General features: G+C 55.2%; 1 protein-coding gene across 3 annotated transcripts; it reads right to left on the reverse strand.

Annotated features, from left to right (window-relative positions):
- Positions 1-202: 202 nt before the first annotated feature.
- SETDB1 (SET domain bifurcated histone lysine methyltransferase 1) lies at positions 203-16,839 on the reverse strand. 3 transcript variants are annotated; one of them, XM_064401774.1, is made up of 22 exons: positions 16,772-16,839; positions 15,924-16,146; positions 15,525-15,691; positions 14,570-14,607; positions 14,353-14,452; positions 13,905-14,075; positions 13,440-13,641; positions 12,464-12,537; positions 11,992-12,182; positions 11,438-11,612; positions 10,857-10,977; positions 8,629-8,787; positions 7,257-7,847; positions 6,739-6,855; positions 6,312-6,481; positions 4,822-5,444; positions 4,325-4,353; positions 4,106-4,238; positions 3,425-3,575; positions 2,908-3,122; positions 1,911-1,999; positions 203-1,465 (listed from the first exon to the last, which is right to left on the reverse strand). In XM_064401774.1, the coding sequence occupies exons 2-22, from the start codon at positions 16,133-16,135 to the stop codon at positions 1,348-1,350; spliced, it is 3,846 nt and encodes a 1,281-aa protein (XP_064257844.1). In that variant the 5' UTR covers positions 16,136-16,146; positions 16,772-16,839; the 3' UTR covers positions 203-1,347. The 3 variants fall into 3 exon arrangements, with proteins under 3 accessions (XP_064257844.1, XP_064257842.1, XP_064257843.1); XM_064401772.1 differs by lacking the exon at positions 16,772-16,839 and adding an exon at positions 16,717-16,735; XM_064401773.1 differs by lacking the exon at positions 13,905-14,075 and having other exon boundaries at positions 16,772-16,821.
- Between the last annotated feature and the right edge of the window lie 340 nt (positions 16,840-17,179).

The raw sequence follows: 17,179 nt of genomic DNA on the forward strand, positions 1-17,179 counted from the left end.
GGTGGGAGGTTATTTTGGCATAGATCCCTTAGGCAGTGCTAAAAATGGGCAGAGTTGAGGATTTTGATGGTTTTTATGTATTTCTTTTTCTCCTTCAAGTTCTCCAAGTCTTCAAGGCCAGGCTGGAGCGTGGGTTTGGGTTCCCTGAGGAGCTGCAGCCCCGCTGGGATGACAAAGCCTCCATTGAGGTGGACACTCAGGATGGAACTGGAGCTCCAGGAGGCCCCAGAAAGGTTTTATTTTACAAAGAGAAAAAAAAAGGTTATTTAGCAGGAAAAAACCCAACAAGCCTCCCTTGTGCAGGGCTGCTTTGAGTGGGCTGGGATGGCTGGAATTGACTCCAGCACCTCCCAGTTTGGGCTTTTCCACGTCAAGAATGTGAGATTTGATCCCAGTTTGTCAAACCTCACCTCTTTCATCCAGTTCTCAGGGTGTTTTTTAAACCCTTTGGATCTGTTCTGGTGCCTTCCCTCCTTCCTGCCCCCAGACAAAAAAGAAACCCAAGCCCCACGCCTGGGCCTGGGGCCACTCCCTGCCCTGCCCAGGTACCCAGAGCCAGCCTGGGGCTCTCTGTGACATTCTGGGGAGAGGCACCAGATCTGCTTCCCCAACAAAATCCCAACCCCTTCCTCTGTCATTTTCCCCAGTGGAAGGGTTTAAGGAGTGTTTGTTTTGAGGAAAGGTGAAGGAAAGGTGAAAATGTGGGAGCTCCTTATTCCTTTGCCTGGGCCCATCCACGTCTGGCATTTTTCCTGCAAACCCCAGGGAAACAAAGGTGATGGCAGCAGTTCAGCTCTGCTTTTCCAGGGCTCTTTGCTGTGTCTCGAGATCAGGGCAGGTTGTTTTTAATAGAAAAACACACTTTTATTGCTTTTTAGCAACTGAAAGATTCTTTACAGCTCACAGGTGAAGACAGATACTTAACTTTTTGTCTTTTTTTTTGCCTGAACTCTATAAATCCTGATTGGTCCAGTCTTCCAGGGATTCTTTCCACCATCCTCCCTCCCACTTCCAAGACCTCAATCCCAACTGGGAAGCCCTTCCCAGGAACACTGGGGAAGTGCTTGCTGCTGGATAAAGGAGGTTTGTGCCTTAAATTTGGTGGAAAGATGGAAGAGAGCAGGAAAAGCTCATTCCTTGAGGGAGCCTGTGGATAACTGGAGCCTCTGGAAGGTGGGAATCACCCCCCAGCACAGCCCAGGCCCCTCCCTGCTTTGTGTCCATCTGTGATTTTCCAGCTGAACGGGAGAACTGAGAACCTCTGGAGAAGAAACTTCACCCTCACTGAGGGAAAGTGAGCAGCAGGCCTGTGGAGAGGTGGGAGCTGCTGGCAGGGAGCAGGGGGGCTCAGAGCAGCCGGCCCCGGCAGTCGATGGCCCCGCAGCAGCACAGCAGCTCCTTGCCCTCCACGCTGCCAACCTCGTAGTTGTAATCCCAGGTCAGCTCTGTGCCAGCTCTGATCCGCCTGGGAAGGACAAAAGCCACACAGGATGGGTGAGGAGGCTGCTCCAGAAAAGAGGAGAAACTGGATGGGAGAAGGGAGCCACACTTCCATGTCAAGGGGATAAAACTCCCTGAGGAATCATTCCTGTGAGGATTCACTGGAGGAGCAGAGAGGCACACGGCAGGGATTCACCATGACTCAAAGATTTGGGAGTAAAACAAGAAGGGAAATTGGCTGCTCCATGCCTCACTCTGCCCTTCGGGAAGGTCTAAAACTGGTGGAAATCACACCAGGATCTCCAGCACAAGAGAGAGGATGTCACCTGCCACCGAGGTTTTCTCTGCACAGGAACGATGGGAAACAGGGAATGGGGTTTGCAGCAGCAGGGAACACCCAGCCCTGGCCATGGAGCCAGCTCCCAGCAAAACCCAGGAATCCCAGCCCCTCCCAGCACCCCAGGACTCACTTGCTGGCAAAGAAGGCGACCCAGGGGAAGCGAAGGTCGTGGGTGTCCACGAAGACGTTCTGCACAAAGAGGTTTGGGGTGCAGCTGTGCTGTAATGGCAACAGAGAAGAGCCTGAGCTGCTGCCCGGGCAGGGAGGCCGAGCTGCCAGCGCTGAACAGAGCCTTTATAAACAAGCAGCATTCCTGCTTTGCCTGCCACATCCAGAGGAATCCTGCTGGAACAGGCTGCACGCCCGGGCTGAGTCATAAGATCCACACTCAAAGGTAACGGGCTCTGGAAGGACTGACGGGGCCGTTCCTGCTCCCACCAGGCTGGAGCAGCTGTTTTTTCACTCAGGAAGGTGCATCATCCTCCCAAACCTGCTCTTTCCCCACCTCTCCCTCCGCTCCAGGATGAGGCTGAGGCAGCCAGGGAGAAAGGGATAAAATTCCCTGATGAATTATTCCTGTGAAGATTCACTGGAGGAGCAGAGAGGCACACGGCAGGGATTCACCACGACTCAAAGATTTGGGAGTAAAACAAGAAGGGAAATTGGCTGCTCCATGCCTCACTCAGCCCTTTGGGAAGGTCTAAAACTGGTGGAAATCACAGCAGGACTGGGGAGGAAGAGCCCCACTGAGCAGACAGCTCAGCCCATGCTGAAGTTCATTTGTGGGGACTCCCTGGGGGTCCCCTAAACTGCAAGTTCATTGGTAGCAGCAGGCAGGCAAGGAGACCCCTCTAATTAGAGGGGTGCTAATTAGATGAGGGTTTATTGGGAGTTCCAACCCCGTGAGCAGCATGGTTTCTGAGGGGGAAGGGGGAGGCAGAGCCTGGAGAGAAAAGGGGCCAAGAGAGCACTCAGCTTAACAGGGAGATTCAAACTGAGAACAAGACTTGGCCGGATGTGATTACAGCCACAGCCCCTTCAGGGGAGGATCACTTGCAACAAACATTTCCCAGGGGTGAAACAGATCACACCGTGGAGCTAAAATGTAACAGCAGGGGCTGACTCACGTTGAGGTAGCGGCCCAGGTTGCCCTCGAGCTTGGCGTCGATGATGTAGCAGTTCTCCTCTCCGTCGTAGAACTGCCGTGTGCTGCGGCGCACGGGCCCCGCGCTCTCGCCCTTGTCGGCCGCCGCCAGCGGCGTGGATTTGATGGCGATGCCGTGGGTGGATTTCAGGGCGAAGCCTCGGGTGGATTTCACAGCCACCTGTCTCTTCACGGGGCCTGCGGGGAGGTGGGTTCATCCAGCAGGGCTGCTCCTGCTCCACTCAGAAGTGACAAACCCCTCCGAGCCCAACGCCACTCCAGGATCAACCCAGCCCAGGCTGCAACCCACCACAAGCCTCACTGTTGCTTTTTCTTGAAACACCCAAAAATATCCGCTTTTGAGGAGCAGATTTTGGAGTTTTGTCTTGCCAAACGCATGGGGAAGGTTCCAAGCTCAGCTGTGGGACACAGCCTCACGAGCCCTTCCTGGTGCTTTCCAACCAAAACTTCTCACCCTCAGCCCTGGTCTCGCCCCTCACCTGACCCAGATGATGAATTTTTCTTGTCCTCCTCTTCCTCAGATCCTGAGGAAATGGTCTGGATGTCGTCGCTGTCGTTGGCTGTGCCCGGGGCCTGTCCTGCCCTGTGCTCCTCGTCGCTGTCGGTGCTGCTCGACACCATCAGCACATTCTGGGGGCAGGAACAGCTCCTGGAGTGCATCCCAGCCTCCCTTTTCCCCAGGAATATGGTGCTCTCCTCCAGCTCACCCCCTCTGTTCCTACCCTTTGGGAAGAGATCCCCGCTCTGGGCACCACGGCCCACAGGTCAGTGTTTGGAACACCTGTGGCATTTTGGGGGGCTGCTGAGTTCTGCTTGAGATCCTGCAGCATGAGGTGCTCAAAAGGAAGGGAGAAGTCCCCCAAAAACAAAGACAGTTCACCAGGATGGCTTCCTGCAGATGGCTCTGGCAAACAATGAGTCCCAGGTGTGCAAACCAAGGTGCCAAATCCCACCCAAAATCCCACATTCTCCTCTTTTTTTTTGATTGTTCAGATCCACAAAAGACCCCCCAAAATCCAAAGGCGATCGACTGCCCTCCTGGGCAATCAATTTGCCCAGGAAATCACAGCTCAACTGGGAACCAAAGGCTGAAAACGACCCAAAAGAAGGTTGAAGAAGGGGTTTGGGGGTGGCCCCTCCAGGCTGGGGGTCCCTCTCACCTCCGAGGTGGGCGCTGGGGCCAGGGATCGCCGGCGGCTCTGCAGCAGCACGGTCCCGCTCAGCGGCCTCCGGATCCCCTCCAGCCTGGGAGGACAGGGGTTGTAGCCATACCTCCTTCCCAGGCTGCTCAGCCTGCAGGGACACGAGCAGCTCACACCTGGATCTCCAGGGAAAACTGTCCACAGGCCAGGTGGGAAAAATGATTTAAGGAATCTTACCCGGGAATTTTGGTTGATTCTTCAGGTTCCTGCAGAGGGGAGAAGCACAGGTGATTGGAATCTCTCCCTTCTTGAGCACTCTACAGCCTTTCTATGGAATTGTTCCCCAAAATGCCAGCCCAAGTGAGATGCTGCCTGTCCCCACACTCAGTGTGACACCCAGCATGGAGATGCCCTCCCTGGGGGACTCCAAGTGCCCTCCCTGGAGCAGGGGGTGGACAGGAACCACATCCATGTCCCTGCTGTCCCCAGCCGTGTCCCTCAGGTCCCCAGGCAGGAGGATGTTCAGTTCTGCTCCCATCAAGTGACTTTTGCAGCCTTTTTGTGCCACAAACTCCCTCGCTGGGAGGGGAAAAGCCAGAGAAGCCAGGAGAGCTGAGCACAGGGACATCCAACAGCCCCACAGTCCCCCTGGACGTGCTGTAAAGGTAGAAAAGCCACTGGAGCAGCAGCACCTCCCTGCCTTTAACTCTCCCATTCCCTCATCTCTCCCTCACCTCCTTCTTGGCCACCTTTGCCTCTCCATTCACATCTCCTGGCGTGGAAGCACAGCCCTTCTCCCTCTCCGCAGGGACCTCCATCTTCACAGCCTTGCCTTCTGCCCCTTCTCCCACCCTGAAGGACGAGGCGCTGTCGCTGTCCTGGAAGCTCTCAGCCACGTTGTTGGAGCTCAACCACGAGGCCACTTTGTTCTTGGAGACCTCCTCCGACACGGGCAGCTTGCAGGGGGCAGCCGAGGTGGGCTCCTCGTGGCTGAGGGGCCGTGTGAGCCCCGAGTCCTTGGAGGCCGCCTCCGCGGGGCCGTGGTCGCGCTGGCCGCGCGTCTGCCGGCGCGTGGCGTAGCTGCGCAGCACCGAGCTGCTGCCCAAGCTCTCGTCCTTGCAGAAGTTGTCATCGGAGCTGTCCTCGTTGGATTCCTCCAGCTCCTCCGTGCCCGTGTTCTCCTCGTCGTCGTCGTCGTCCTTGAGGTCCACGCCGCTGTTGTCCGAGGAGCACTTGGCGTCGCTCTCGTAGCCCTCCTTGAAGTTCTCCACGCTCTCGATGTGGTCCAGGTTGGCAAAGTACTCGTCACCCATCTCCAGCCCCTCTTTGTCAGCGAAGTCATCTGTCAGGATTTTCCCTGGGGGGTAGAAAACGAAGTGTGAGTTTTCTTTTATCCTCTCCGAAGCCCACAGAGGAGAAAACAGGGATGACATAATTTTATTCCAAAGCTGGGCTGGGAAATGACAACATATCTTGACGTAACAGAACCCTGAAGCTTGTGGTTGAGCTAAAATCAAGATTTTCAGCCCAGAAATCTCTACAGAGCAGCTCAAGCAGAGCCTGGGAAGGGCTGGAAGAGCAGAGAGGCAGCAGGTCTGGCTGTGGGTGGCTCTGTTCCAGAGCCAACACAACTTCTGCATCTCGTGGGCTGTGCCAGGCCCGGCCGGTTCGCTGAGCACAGGAAGCAGGGCTGGGGCTGGGTCACCTCAAGGACAGCCCAGGGGACATCTTGTGACACTGGCACTGCCACCGCAAGGGTTCTGCAGTGTTGGGCAAGTTCATCAGCTCAGCTTTCACCCTCCAATCCCCAAGATGGGCATGGCAGGAGCTTCACACTCCTTCTGGTGCATTTTGGAATCGTGGAATCATTGGGTTGGAAGAGCTTCTGAGTCCCACTGTTCCCCCCAGCACTGAGCCATGTCCCCAAGTGCCACATCCATGTGCTTTTGAGCAGTTTCAGGGACAGTGACTCTACCACTTCCCTGGGCAGCCTGACCACCCTTCCCAGGAAGAAATCTTCCTGAATGTGCAACTTAAACCTCCCCAGGACATTGGAGAGGGCTCCCACCTGAGCCTCCTCTTCTCCAGGATGAACCCACCCAGCTTCCTCAGGAGTTCTCCAGACCCTCCTCCCTGTGCTCCAACCCCTTCCCCAGCTCCATTCCCATCTCTGGCTTCCCCTCTTCCCTCAGCAGAGGTTTCCACGTGCCAGGTGAGCTCCCACCTGCGTAGATGCAGACAAAGGAGCCCTTGGCGATGTCGTCGAGGCAGCGAATGCCCCAACCTTTGTTCTGGGTCTTGAAGAGCTGCAGCCGCACCTGCAGGCCGTGCTGGACCAGGCGGTTGGTGCACATGTTCACGTTGCACTTGCACCTCTTGTTGCACTCATAAACACTGGAAGAAAGGAGAAGGAGAATTTCCAGGATGAAGAAACATCCCGAAGTCTGTGGTGTTGGCAGTGCTGGGGTTATGCAGAGACATCCCAGAGGACCAGGCTTGGAGGAACCCATGTTCTGGATAACCCCCAAGGGCCCTTCCAACCCAAACCATTCCACAGCTGGCAGAAGAACCAAGACCAGAGGCACTGGGATACCCAGGATCAAGTCCCTGTCAGTGGATCTGGGGCTGGTGCTTGTGAGGGCTCTGCTCACCCTGTTGGAAGACACTCCTCCAGCCTCTTGTGCTGGTAGCCTGAGTTGGGGTTGATTTGCCCTCCGGGGGTGCAGCCGCTGGCCTGGATGGTCAGCTGGTGACAGGCACACCTGGATCTGCAGGGAGACACAGGAAGAGCCACGAGATCAGTCTGGAGACAGGAAAATAAATCACATCTTTAGGCAGAGATGGGCACAAAGGGTTTGACTTGGAATCAAGCAGGAGAAGTGGTTTGATTCCACTCCATTCCAAGAGAAGCTGTGGGTTTCTCATCCCTGGAAGTGTCCAAGGCCAGGGTGGACTGGGCTTGGAGCAACCTGGGCTAGCAGAAGTTCTCCCTGCCCATGTCAGGAGTGGGAACTGGATAATTTTTAATATCCCTCCCAACCCAAACCACAAAACCTGCAACAAACTAACCCGCACGTGTTTAAATCCCAGACCAGACCCACCTTGGGGCACCCCCTGGGCACCTCACTCAGCCCCAGTGCTGTCCCCTCACCCAGCAGCAGTCACCTACTTGTCCCTGCAGCCATCCTTGCAGTCACAGCCCACGAGGAACTCCCAGCTGGTGTTGATGTACACCCCCTTCCCGGGGATCCTCTCCTTGCTGTAAGCCACCTGCGGCGGCGGCGTGTTGTCGATCTCGTTGACGCACGACAGCGGCACGTCCTCCTTGCCCTTGGTGATGTCCGCGATGTAGTAGTAGGGCTTGTAAGGCTGGAACTTGCGGTCCACCAGCACGTAGGGATCCAGGCAGAACATCTCCAGGAACAAGAAGTCGCAGTCCGTCTCGAAGAGGTAGCGCTCGATCTCGTGCATGGAGCGCAGGCAGAGCCCGCAGGGGGTCTTGTAGAGCACGTGGAAGCCCATCTTGCGGTTGACGCGGCGCCGCGCCGTCATGCGGCGGAAGTCGTAGAGCAGCGGGATGAGCAGCGGGTTGCGGCTGCGGTACTGGTCGCTGCGCACCGGCCGCACCCGCGCCAGGCAGTCGTAGTTGCACACGTGGGGGAAGTAGAAGGTTTTCTCCAGAGGGGCGCGGTAGGAAGGCTCGCTGGGAACGCGGTCCATCATGCCGTGGAAGGGCTGGGAGGGGACGCTGCTGGGGGCGCTGCGGGGAGAGAGGGGCATCAGGAAGGGATGTGCAGGTGGGGAGAAGCTGGACACAAGTCCAGGTAGGCAACAGGACCTGCTTAGACTGGCCACTGTGTGACCAGCAGGACATGAGGGGTCAGGCACTGGAAGATGGTGAAGTCACCATCTCTGCAAGTGCTCAAAGCACAAGTGGATGTGGCACTTGGGCTTAGACCGACCACTGTGTGACCAGCAGGAGCTGGAGGGTCAGGTATTGGGAGGGGAGAGATGGGGCTAAGGGATGTGCAGGTGGGGAGAGGCTGGACACAAGTCCAGGTGGGCAACAGGACCTAGGTTAGACTGGACACTGTGTGACCAGCAGGAGCTGGGGGATCAGGCATTGGGAGGGGAGAGATGGGGTTAAGGGATGTGCAGGTGGGGAGAGGCTGGACACGAGACCAGGTGGGCAACAGGACCTGGGTTAGACCAGCAACTGACCAGCAGGACATGAGGGGTCAGGCACTGGAAGGTGGAGAAGTCACCATCCCTGTAAGTGCCCCAAACACAAGTGGATGTGGCACTTGGGGACTGTGCTCTTGACCCCCAAAACCCAAAGGAAATCAACTGCCCTCCAGGAAATCACAGCTGCTTGGCAGTGCTGGGGGGGCCTCCATGAACCCAGAGGCTTTTCCAGCCTCAGTGATTCCACCTCCCCACGTGAGCTGCTGAATCCCCACCAGCACACACAGGTCCCACACGTGTCCCAACACCCCAGATGGGAGGGCTCGTGGATGTGTCCCACCCAGAGCTCTGCTCACCGGTGCTGTGGGGCTGGGAGGGCCCTCCCAGCTGCTGGGGTGTCCCCGAGGACAGGGGAGGATGGGGACGAGTGCCCGGAGCCCACGGAGCCAGGACGGAAGGAAGTGCTTTTCTTGGCCACCTGCTTTCTGCCCTGGGCCAGCTGCGTGTCTGAGCACCTGCAGGAAGGGAAGAAGAAGCTGATTCAGAACATGGAAAAACAAAGTAACACTGGGAATCAAAGTAACACTGCCCCGTGGAATTCAGAAACCCAGGAGAATCCCAGCAGTGGCTTTTTAACTAATAAGTGTGAAAATCAGCCCATTTCTGCTACAGCAATCCCACAACCACTCAGAATTTCAGAACTCAGCTGCAGCTCCAAGACACTTTGATTTTGAAATAACAAGGATGCCCAAGGCCTTAATCCCAGGAAGCGGACAAACCAGGCCACGAAGACACCCTGGCTTAGCAGAAACCAGTTTCTAGAAGCTTAACCAGGCTTGAGTAGGAGGAACAAATCCAGGATTCTCTTGCAAGGACTAAAGAACAAGATAAGATTGTGCAAGGAAATGTAATAACATCCCTGATGAAAGAGCTAGTAAGAGCTGTAAAAAAAGCAGGTTCTCAACCCATTTCAGGGGTTTTCAATCAACTGCAGGTTTCCAAACAATTCCAGGAGGTTTTCAATCCATTTGCATCAATAAAACAGAAAACTACACCAAACCAGCTGCTGAAGAGGAAAAACCGAAGTTATTGGGGAGAAAGGGAGGAGACAGAGAGAGCAGGAAGGGATGAGGGCTTCTGCCAACAGCTGCCTGAAAGCAAAGTGTTCAAACACATCTCAAAAAGAGCAAGTGGAAAAATGGGCATAAACCAGCCAGAAGTGGTGACAACACCGAGAAGAACTTGAAAGAGGGGGGAGAAACCCAGGCTTTCCTCAGAGGAAACAAAACACCACAGTGAGGAGACTGTTCTTAGTTTTAATAATCTGAAATCCAAGTGTTTGAGCCCCACAGAATCCCTGGGACCAGCATGGACACGGCCATGCCTGGCTGCCTCCTTCCCTCACAGTTGGGATTTAAGGGCAGGGAAGCAGCTGCACAAAAACCACGTCCTAAAGCCAAGCCCAAGAGGGAAAAAAATTCCTTGTAAAGCACTGCAAGGCCTGAATGGGAAAGGATTCAGTGATGACACGTGGGGCTGCAGGTCCAGCTTGGTTGTCTTCGTGTTGTGACACTGCCCATGGTCCCAGGGTGTCCCAGTCCCTGCAGGGCTGGGGGCCCAGCTGTGCACTCCAGGACCTCCTTCAGCAGCCAGAATCTCTCTAGCATTATGGAAAAGGTGATGTTTTTGTGGCTTCCAGTCCCAAATCCTGGTCAGACCAGCACAGAGGGAGCATTTCCAGGGGTAAACTAGGTTATATTGCACTGCTGCTTGGAGAGGAGCCCCCAGGACCCTCGGCTGGGGCAGGTGGGGTTTGAGCTGCTGCTACACCTGGAAAGGCTGTGGGGAGTAAAGATTGACCTCCTGCACAGGCTGCTGACACCTGGGACATGCCCTGCCTCCCTCGTGCCCCAGCAGCAGGGCACAGTGAGAGCAGAAGACGTGCTGGCACGGGGCCAGGCAGCCATAAATCCAGATGGGAAATCCACAGCGCTGGCAAAAATCAACTGGGAGAGCCTCTCCCTCCCCTAACAAGTCCCCCAGCACATCCCCAGGTTCCCTGGTGTCCTCCAACACACTCCCTTCATCACCAAGCCGAGCTCCTCCTTCCTCCAGGCCTCCTCCAGCCTGCAGCTCCGGGGATGTCCCCCTTGGGCCCCTTGGCCGTGGATTGCTCCGTGCCCACCGGGACCGACCGCTGATCCCGAATTCCCCGCGAGGTCAGCGAGCAGGGCAGTCCACGTGGAGGGACACAAGGCAGCCGGGGGCCAGCGCCTGGATCGTGACACGAGGGAGCAATTCAGGTTTTGGGAAGAGAAAGAGCAAAGTCTAATTTGGAAAGGCAAGTGCGAAGCTTTAGCCCTGAGGAGGAATATTCGGCTCGGGGAGTTGTTGGCTCTCAGCTCCCGCCCCCAGTTATTCATCCAGCAGCTTTAGGTAAAAGTTTTGCCCCAAAATCATGGCTAAAGCCATGGAGGACACTTGCACCTGAGGATTCCTCTGCACAGAAAAGGTGGTGCCTGAGAGAGCTGAGTGCTGGAGAGAAGCAGAGGTGGAAGGTGCTGGAGGTGGCTCTGGTACTTACTCCATGTCTGCAGGCTGCGGAGATGCAGGACGTGCAGCTGGCTCTGGAGCCTTGTACTGGGGACCAGCTCCTGCTAAATCCTGGGTGTACTGGACCACAGGGCCCTTGCTCCTCACAGCACCTGGTGGGGAAGGTGAAAAGCCAGAGAGTCAGCAGGAAAAATCCCTAATATTGTCCCAAGTTGGCTATACAGGCCCCAAAACACTGACTCGTTCCTGGAAGGAAGGAAAACAGAGGGATTTAGGATTGATGGTGGGACATCACTGAGCTCAGAGCACAGCAACTCCCCCAAAAAATCTGGTCACTTCACCCAAGAGCAGTTTGGTTTTGTGGCATTATTCCAGGAGAAAAATCCCCCTGGAAATCTAAATCTCCTATGCCAGAGTACAAAAACCCTGAAAATCTAAATCTCCTGTGCCAGGGGAAAAGACTCACTGCAAATCTGAAATCTCCTGTCAAAAGAAAGAAAACCAAAACCTAGAAACCTGAAACTCCAGGAACTCAGCTAAAAAACCCACCACACCCAAACCAGCCTCCAGTTAAATCCTAGGCTCTAAATGAAACCAAAAGATGCCACCAACCAACGTTGGGACGAGTCCTGGTTTGCCCACTCTGCTTCTTTTCCTGGGTGGAAGCTGAAGTTTTCATGCTGAACATGGGCTCGAGGCGTGTGGAGCCTCGGTAAATCCACTCACAACGTCTGTCCTCTTGTGGGAAGGAGAAGGAAACACCTGCAGTTCCCATGGGAAGAGCCTCCTGGAGTGAGACACAGAGAGAGCACAAGGAGACAGCAATGAGCATTGACAAACAGCAGTCAGAACAGACAATAAATTGTCAAACCAAATTATTTACATTGAAATCTCTAATCAGGTATTAAGGAAAATTCTTCCTGGAAAGGGTGTTCATGCCCTGGCAGGCTGACCAGGGCAGTGGTGGAATTACTACCCCTGGAATTGTCCAAAATTGTCCAAAATTGCTGTGGATGTGGCACTTGGGCACATGGTTCAGGGCCTCAAACTCCAAGATCTCAAGAGATTCTTCCAATCTCAATTATTTCCATGATTAGCAACGAAAAAAGAATTGATCAAATCCCCAGCCTCACATTCAACCCTAACGGGAAAAGGGAAATTCCTACCAGGAAAAGGATTTTCACCAGACTTCCATCCACTTCTTCCACTCTGGATTTCCACCAGGTCCCTTCCCACTCGGTTTTGATCAGCTGCCCATTCTTCAGCAGAACCATGGGTCGGTTGGGGTAGGCAGTGATGTATTCCTCAATGAAATCCCGACAGGAAACATCCTCAATGTCTTCCCAGGCTTTTTTCACTGTTTGGAAAGGGACACGTGGAAGAAAAGAGACAGGATAAAACAGAGAGAACATTTAATTTATTTTTTTTTTTAGGATATCCCAGGTGCATTTTTACTAAGGTCAATCAAGGGGTGATCCTGAGGGCTGGGATGTTGGTGGTGGGGCATCCTGAACCCCCCCTGGCAATAAACCAGGATTTCAGATGTCTTCAGGCTCAGCACCACAAGGGACACACCCGTTTTTGGAGCCAGGCTCTTCCCAAAAGCTCAGCAGGCCAGGAGGGACAGGGATCACTCACGTGGCCTGCAGACTGGGTACAGCTCCCACTCCTTCACGTACGACGCGTAGCCATCGTCGAAGAAGATCAGGAACCTGGAAAACAAAGGGGAATCAGGAATGGGAGATGAGAACACTTCTCACTCCACAGAATGGAAGTGCAGAACCTCTCCTGCTCCTCCTGGAGACAGCCCAGTCCTGGGTGAGCACAGAATGAAGAGCTACAAATGCTCCCTGTGCTCCCCATGGCTGCTAACAGCACAATTCCCAGCCAGGCCCTTTTCCTCTGCTCCAAATCCTCTCTGTGCGTCAGGAAAAGGAGATAAAGGAAGAGAAAATGTTTAATTGCTGCTGGTTTCTGCAGGGAAGGTGGATAAGGCACACACTTAGTGCCTCTGAGTAAGGACTCAAGCCCTGGAGCTGCACAAAAGCTGCAGGATGAGGGATCAGCATCACAACCAGGAGAGAGGTTGCACTTGGAGTATCACATTCAGCTCATTTTCAGTTATTAAACACAGATCAGATAAAATCCAGCACAATTTCCATCAGATCCAGGGGGATTAAATCCTTTCACAATCACTTCAGGAAAACCACAAACCTTTACTTTAATAGATCAGAGCAGCCTAGGCCTGTTTTTATTCCTAAAAAAGCTGCTCCAAACCTGCTCCTTCTCCTCCTGAAGAGCTCTGCCACCACCACTGCCACTCTGCCCTCCCAGGGCTCCTATTTCCTCCCACTGTTTCATGCCTCCAGGAGCCCAGACTCAACATTTGGGTGATAATTTGAATAAATTAACAGATCTAATTCCTGACTCAGGGCCACGGGCAAGAGTGGAAGCTCCACCCTGAGATAAGAAAGATGAAGAAAGTCAGAATGGCTTTCCTGGGGAGGCCTCAATTCAGCACCTGAGGGGTATTCAAATAAACCCTTTTATTTTTTGGCCTAAAACAGAAACAAAACAGAGATGAGTATGCATGACCATGGGAAATAAGGAATACCTGTCTTTATTCTTGACATTGGGGGTCTCAGCCACGATGCCAGCATAGAGCCACATCTGATTGCCATCCTTGTACCTGGCCACCACCCTCCTGCCCACGTGGTGCCTCTCAGCAGACGGGTGGTAATCGTAGGCAATGTGGTTGCCCGAGAGCAAACTCTTTCCTTTGTTATCAAATTTCACTTTGTATTTCTTGCCAGCACCTGGAAAGATGTTTTAAAGCAAACAGGAAATAAATAGAAGGGAAAATAAACAAAAGGCAAGTGGTTTCACAGCAGAATTCCAATGCTCTGAGATCATTTATTCAGAATTAATTCAGAATTAATTTCAAAGCCTTTCAGGATTTGATTTGGAGGGTGAAGCAGTGGAGGTGTGTTGCTCCTACAATCCCTTCCAGGTGACATCACGTGCTCTGACACCCTTCAATCCAGGTTTCCCACCCAAAATCCCGGGAGAGCCCACATACCCACTGGCTGGATGGCAATCAACGTCCCCTTGTGCCACGTCTTGGTTCTTTTTTTCCCCAAAATCCTCATGCCCACTTTGAGGTCCCCATCAGTGTTGAGATCATTGCTAGGGGCTGCAGGGACAGTGACAGGCTGGGCAGTGCCAGGAGGTTCCTGAGGGGGCTGTGCATCTACCAAGGAACAACAGCAGAAAGTCAGTTCTAAATCACCCAAAGCACAGCTGGAAGCACAGTTCTGGAAGAAGAATTCCTGTTTTTCTTCCTCTCAGGCAGCTCAAGTGCCTCCTTTTTACTGAATGGAAACAGCTTGGAAAAGAAGCAGGAATTCAGAACCAATCTACCCTGAATTAGAACAGCAGTTTGGGATCAATAAACATGAATGGAGATTTCCATCATTGTTTTTCCACTTTGGGAAGCAAGGGCACACGGCCCCTGGAAGCTCCCACACCTTTCTGTGCTTCCTGCAAGTTGGTTTTCTTGTTTACAGCATCCATGAATTTTGCAACATCCCGGGCAGATTTCCTCATGGCAGCCATTGCTTCCCTCAGCTGGAGGAAAGAGAAGGGAAACACAGAAAAGCTTTTGGTTTTTTGCACCTAATACAACGTGGTGTCTCATAAAACCCCACATGAGGAAACATCTCTAGGCAGGGCCTCCCCACTCACCAGAGTCTGATCCCTGGAGATTCTGGGACTGCTGCTGCCTGTGAGTGAAGAGAACACAGTGGTTTAAAACCTTTTTTTTTGTGAAAAAAATCCATCCTAATTAAATCACAGAGAGCAGAGAGAAGAGGGAAAAGTGCCCGTCCCAAATCCAACCAGACAAAGCTTTTCCTCTGCCACCTCTCCCCATGTGGGATCATGGGGACAACAGTGAGGCAGGTGGGAAAAGGGTGAAATCCCACTGGGGACTCCAGGAATTCTGGGATTCCAGGAATTCTGGGACACAGACAGGGTCTGGCAGATGCTCTCCTTGAGCTAAGTGCATTCTCTTGTCCCCAGCCCTGCCCTGGCCCTCCTGGGGATGCTGAACTGCATTTTTGGGACACAAACTGAACTGAACTGCATTTCCGGGACACAGACAGGATCTGACAGATGCTCCCCACAAGCTAAGGGCATTCCCTTGTCCCCAGCCCTGCCCTGGCCCTCCTGGGGACACTGAACTGCGTTTTTGGGACACAAAGAGGATCTGACAGATGCTCCCCACAAGCTAACAGCACTCCCATGTCCCCAACCCTCCCCTGGCCCTCCTGGGGACACTGAACTGTGTTTTTTGATCTGGCAGATGCTCCCCACGAGCTAAGGGCATTCCCTTGTCCCCATCCTTCCCCAGGCCCTGCTGGGTACACACTGAACTGTATTTTTGGGTCTGGCAGGTTCTCTCCTTGAGCTAAGGGCATTCCCTTGTCCCTAACTCTCCCCTGGCCCACTGGGGACACTGAACTGTGGTTTTGGATCTGGCAGATGCTCCCCACGAGCTAGGAGCACCCCCTTGTCCCCAGCCCTGCCCTGGCCCTCCTCGGGACACTGAACTGCGTTTTTGGGTCTGTCAGGTTCCCTCCTTGAGCTAAGAGCATCCCCTTGTCCCCAGCCCTGCCCTGGCCCCCTGGGGACACTGAACTGCGTTTCCAGCCCGAGTCCACGCTCATGACGTCGTCGTCCTCCTCGTCAGGGATCTCGATCACTTCCGTGGCCGCCGGTGCCTCGTCCTCCGAGCTGCTCTCCCGGTACTGCAGGCCCATCATGGAGAACAGCTCCTTGGCCAGCGTCTCGCACTTGTCCATGGCCCTGGGGGGGGAAACCAGCTGTGCCCCTGGAGCTCCACAGGGAGCTACCCCTGACTGCTGAGGGAGGGCTGAGCCAGCCGAGGGAAGCGTCCTCAGGAAGGGTTTAAAGCCTTGGGGGGGAAGTTGTCAGTGTGCCTCGTTAAACAGCCACACCGTGGGTCTGCCCTGAAGGGGAGGGAGCAGCCCCCCACATCCCCCTGCCCGGAATTGCAGCTCCCTCCAGGCCCACACACCTCACAGCATCGTCGATGAGCTGGTCAACGTGGGCCACCTCCTCCTCCTTGTGCCTCATGCACTGCTCCAGCTCCTCCAGCTGCTGCTTCCGCTGCCTCACCCACTCGGAATTCTCCACCTCCCTGTCGATGATCTCCCGCAGCTCCTCCATGGAGATGCCCAGCTCCTCCATCACCTCCTCCTGCAGCTCCTCCATGTCCTGGGAATCCATCTCGGCCGCACCTGACGCCAGGGGAGGAAGGTGAGGTGACGAGGGAGAGGTTGGGGAGGGAGATCATGGGAGCTGCCTCACCCTTTCCCACCTTCCTCTGCCCCAGTGTCCCCTCACAGGCCCCCCGATCCCCTCACAGCCCCCAGGTACCCTCACAACCCCCCCGGTACCCTCACAACCTCCAGGTACCCTCACAGCCCCCCGACCCCCTCACAACCCCTCCCTGATCCCCTCACAGACCTGCCAGGTCCCCTCACAACCCTCCCGGTACCCTCACAGCCCCCTCGATCCCCTCACAACCCCTCCGGTCCCCTCACAGCCCCTCCGGTCCCCTCACAACCCCCCCGGTACCCTCACAGCCCCTCCGGTCCCCTCACAGCCCCCTCGATCCCCTCACAACGCCTCCGATCCCCTCACAGCCATCTCGATACCCTCACAGCCCCTCCGGTCCCCTCACAGCCCCTCCGGTCCCCTCACAGCTCCGCCAGGTCCCCTCACAGCCCCCCCCGCTCCCCTCATTGCCCCACACCGCGTCCCCCTCATCCCCTCCCAGCCCTGCCCGTCCATCCCCCCCCTTTCACAGGCCCCCACAGGCCTCCCCGTTCCCCTCAGCGCCGGCCGCCCCTCCTCACTCACCGGTGCCGCGGAACCGGAGCGGAGCCCGCCGCGTGACGTCACTTCCTGCGCGCGCCGCCCGCGCCTGGCGCCCCCTGGCGGTCCGGGGTGGTGTGAGGGCGGGAAGAAATCCCCGAAATTCGGGAATAAATGAATTCCTCTGGGAATCGCGGGGTGAATCCCACGGCAATCGGCGGTTCGGGGAGCTGCCGCGAACGGCCGGCCCGGTTTAAGTTGTAAAACAGGGATGTAGAGGCCGGGAAAGCCGCGGTTCGTTCCTGAGGCGGCCCCGGTTCGTTCCTGAGGGAGCCCCGGGACTGCCCGGGGGCGTTGGAGCCGTTACCGAACACCCCAGAACGGTCCTTTAACCGCCACCTCGGAGGGGTTCGAGACACGCAGGGGACACGGGAGAAAATGGGGGGAAATGGG

Source organism: Passer domesticus, chromosome 32 (assembly GCF_036417665.1).
Source record: "Passer domesticus isolate bPasDom1 chromosome 32, bPasDom1.hap1, whole genome shotgun sequence".
NCBI lineage: Eukaryota > Metazoa > Chordata > Aves > Passeriformes > Passeridae > Passer > Passer domesticus.

What these genes read in the sequence shown, in the direction of transcription:
- SETDB1 (XM_064401774.1), bottom strand. Translation starts at nt 16,135, where the DNA reads ATGGATTCCCAGGACATGGAGGAGCTGCAGGAGGAGGTGATGGAGGAG. An exon ending in GGACTCGGGCTGGAAACGCA is followed by an intron (nt 14,608 to 15,524) that starts GTTCAGTGTCCC and finishes CTTCACTCACAG; the next exon opens with GCAGCAGCAGTCCCAGAATC. An exon ending in CAGGACTCGTCCCAACGTTG is followed by an intron (nt 10,978 to 11,437) that starts GTTGGTGGCATC and finishes CTTCCCCACCAG; the next exon opens with GTGCTGTGAGGAGCAAGGGC.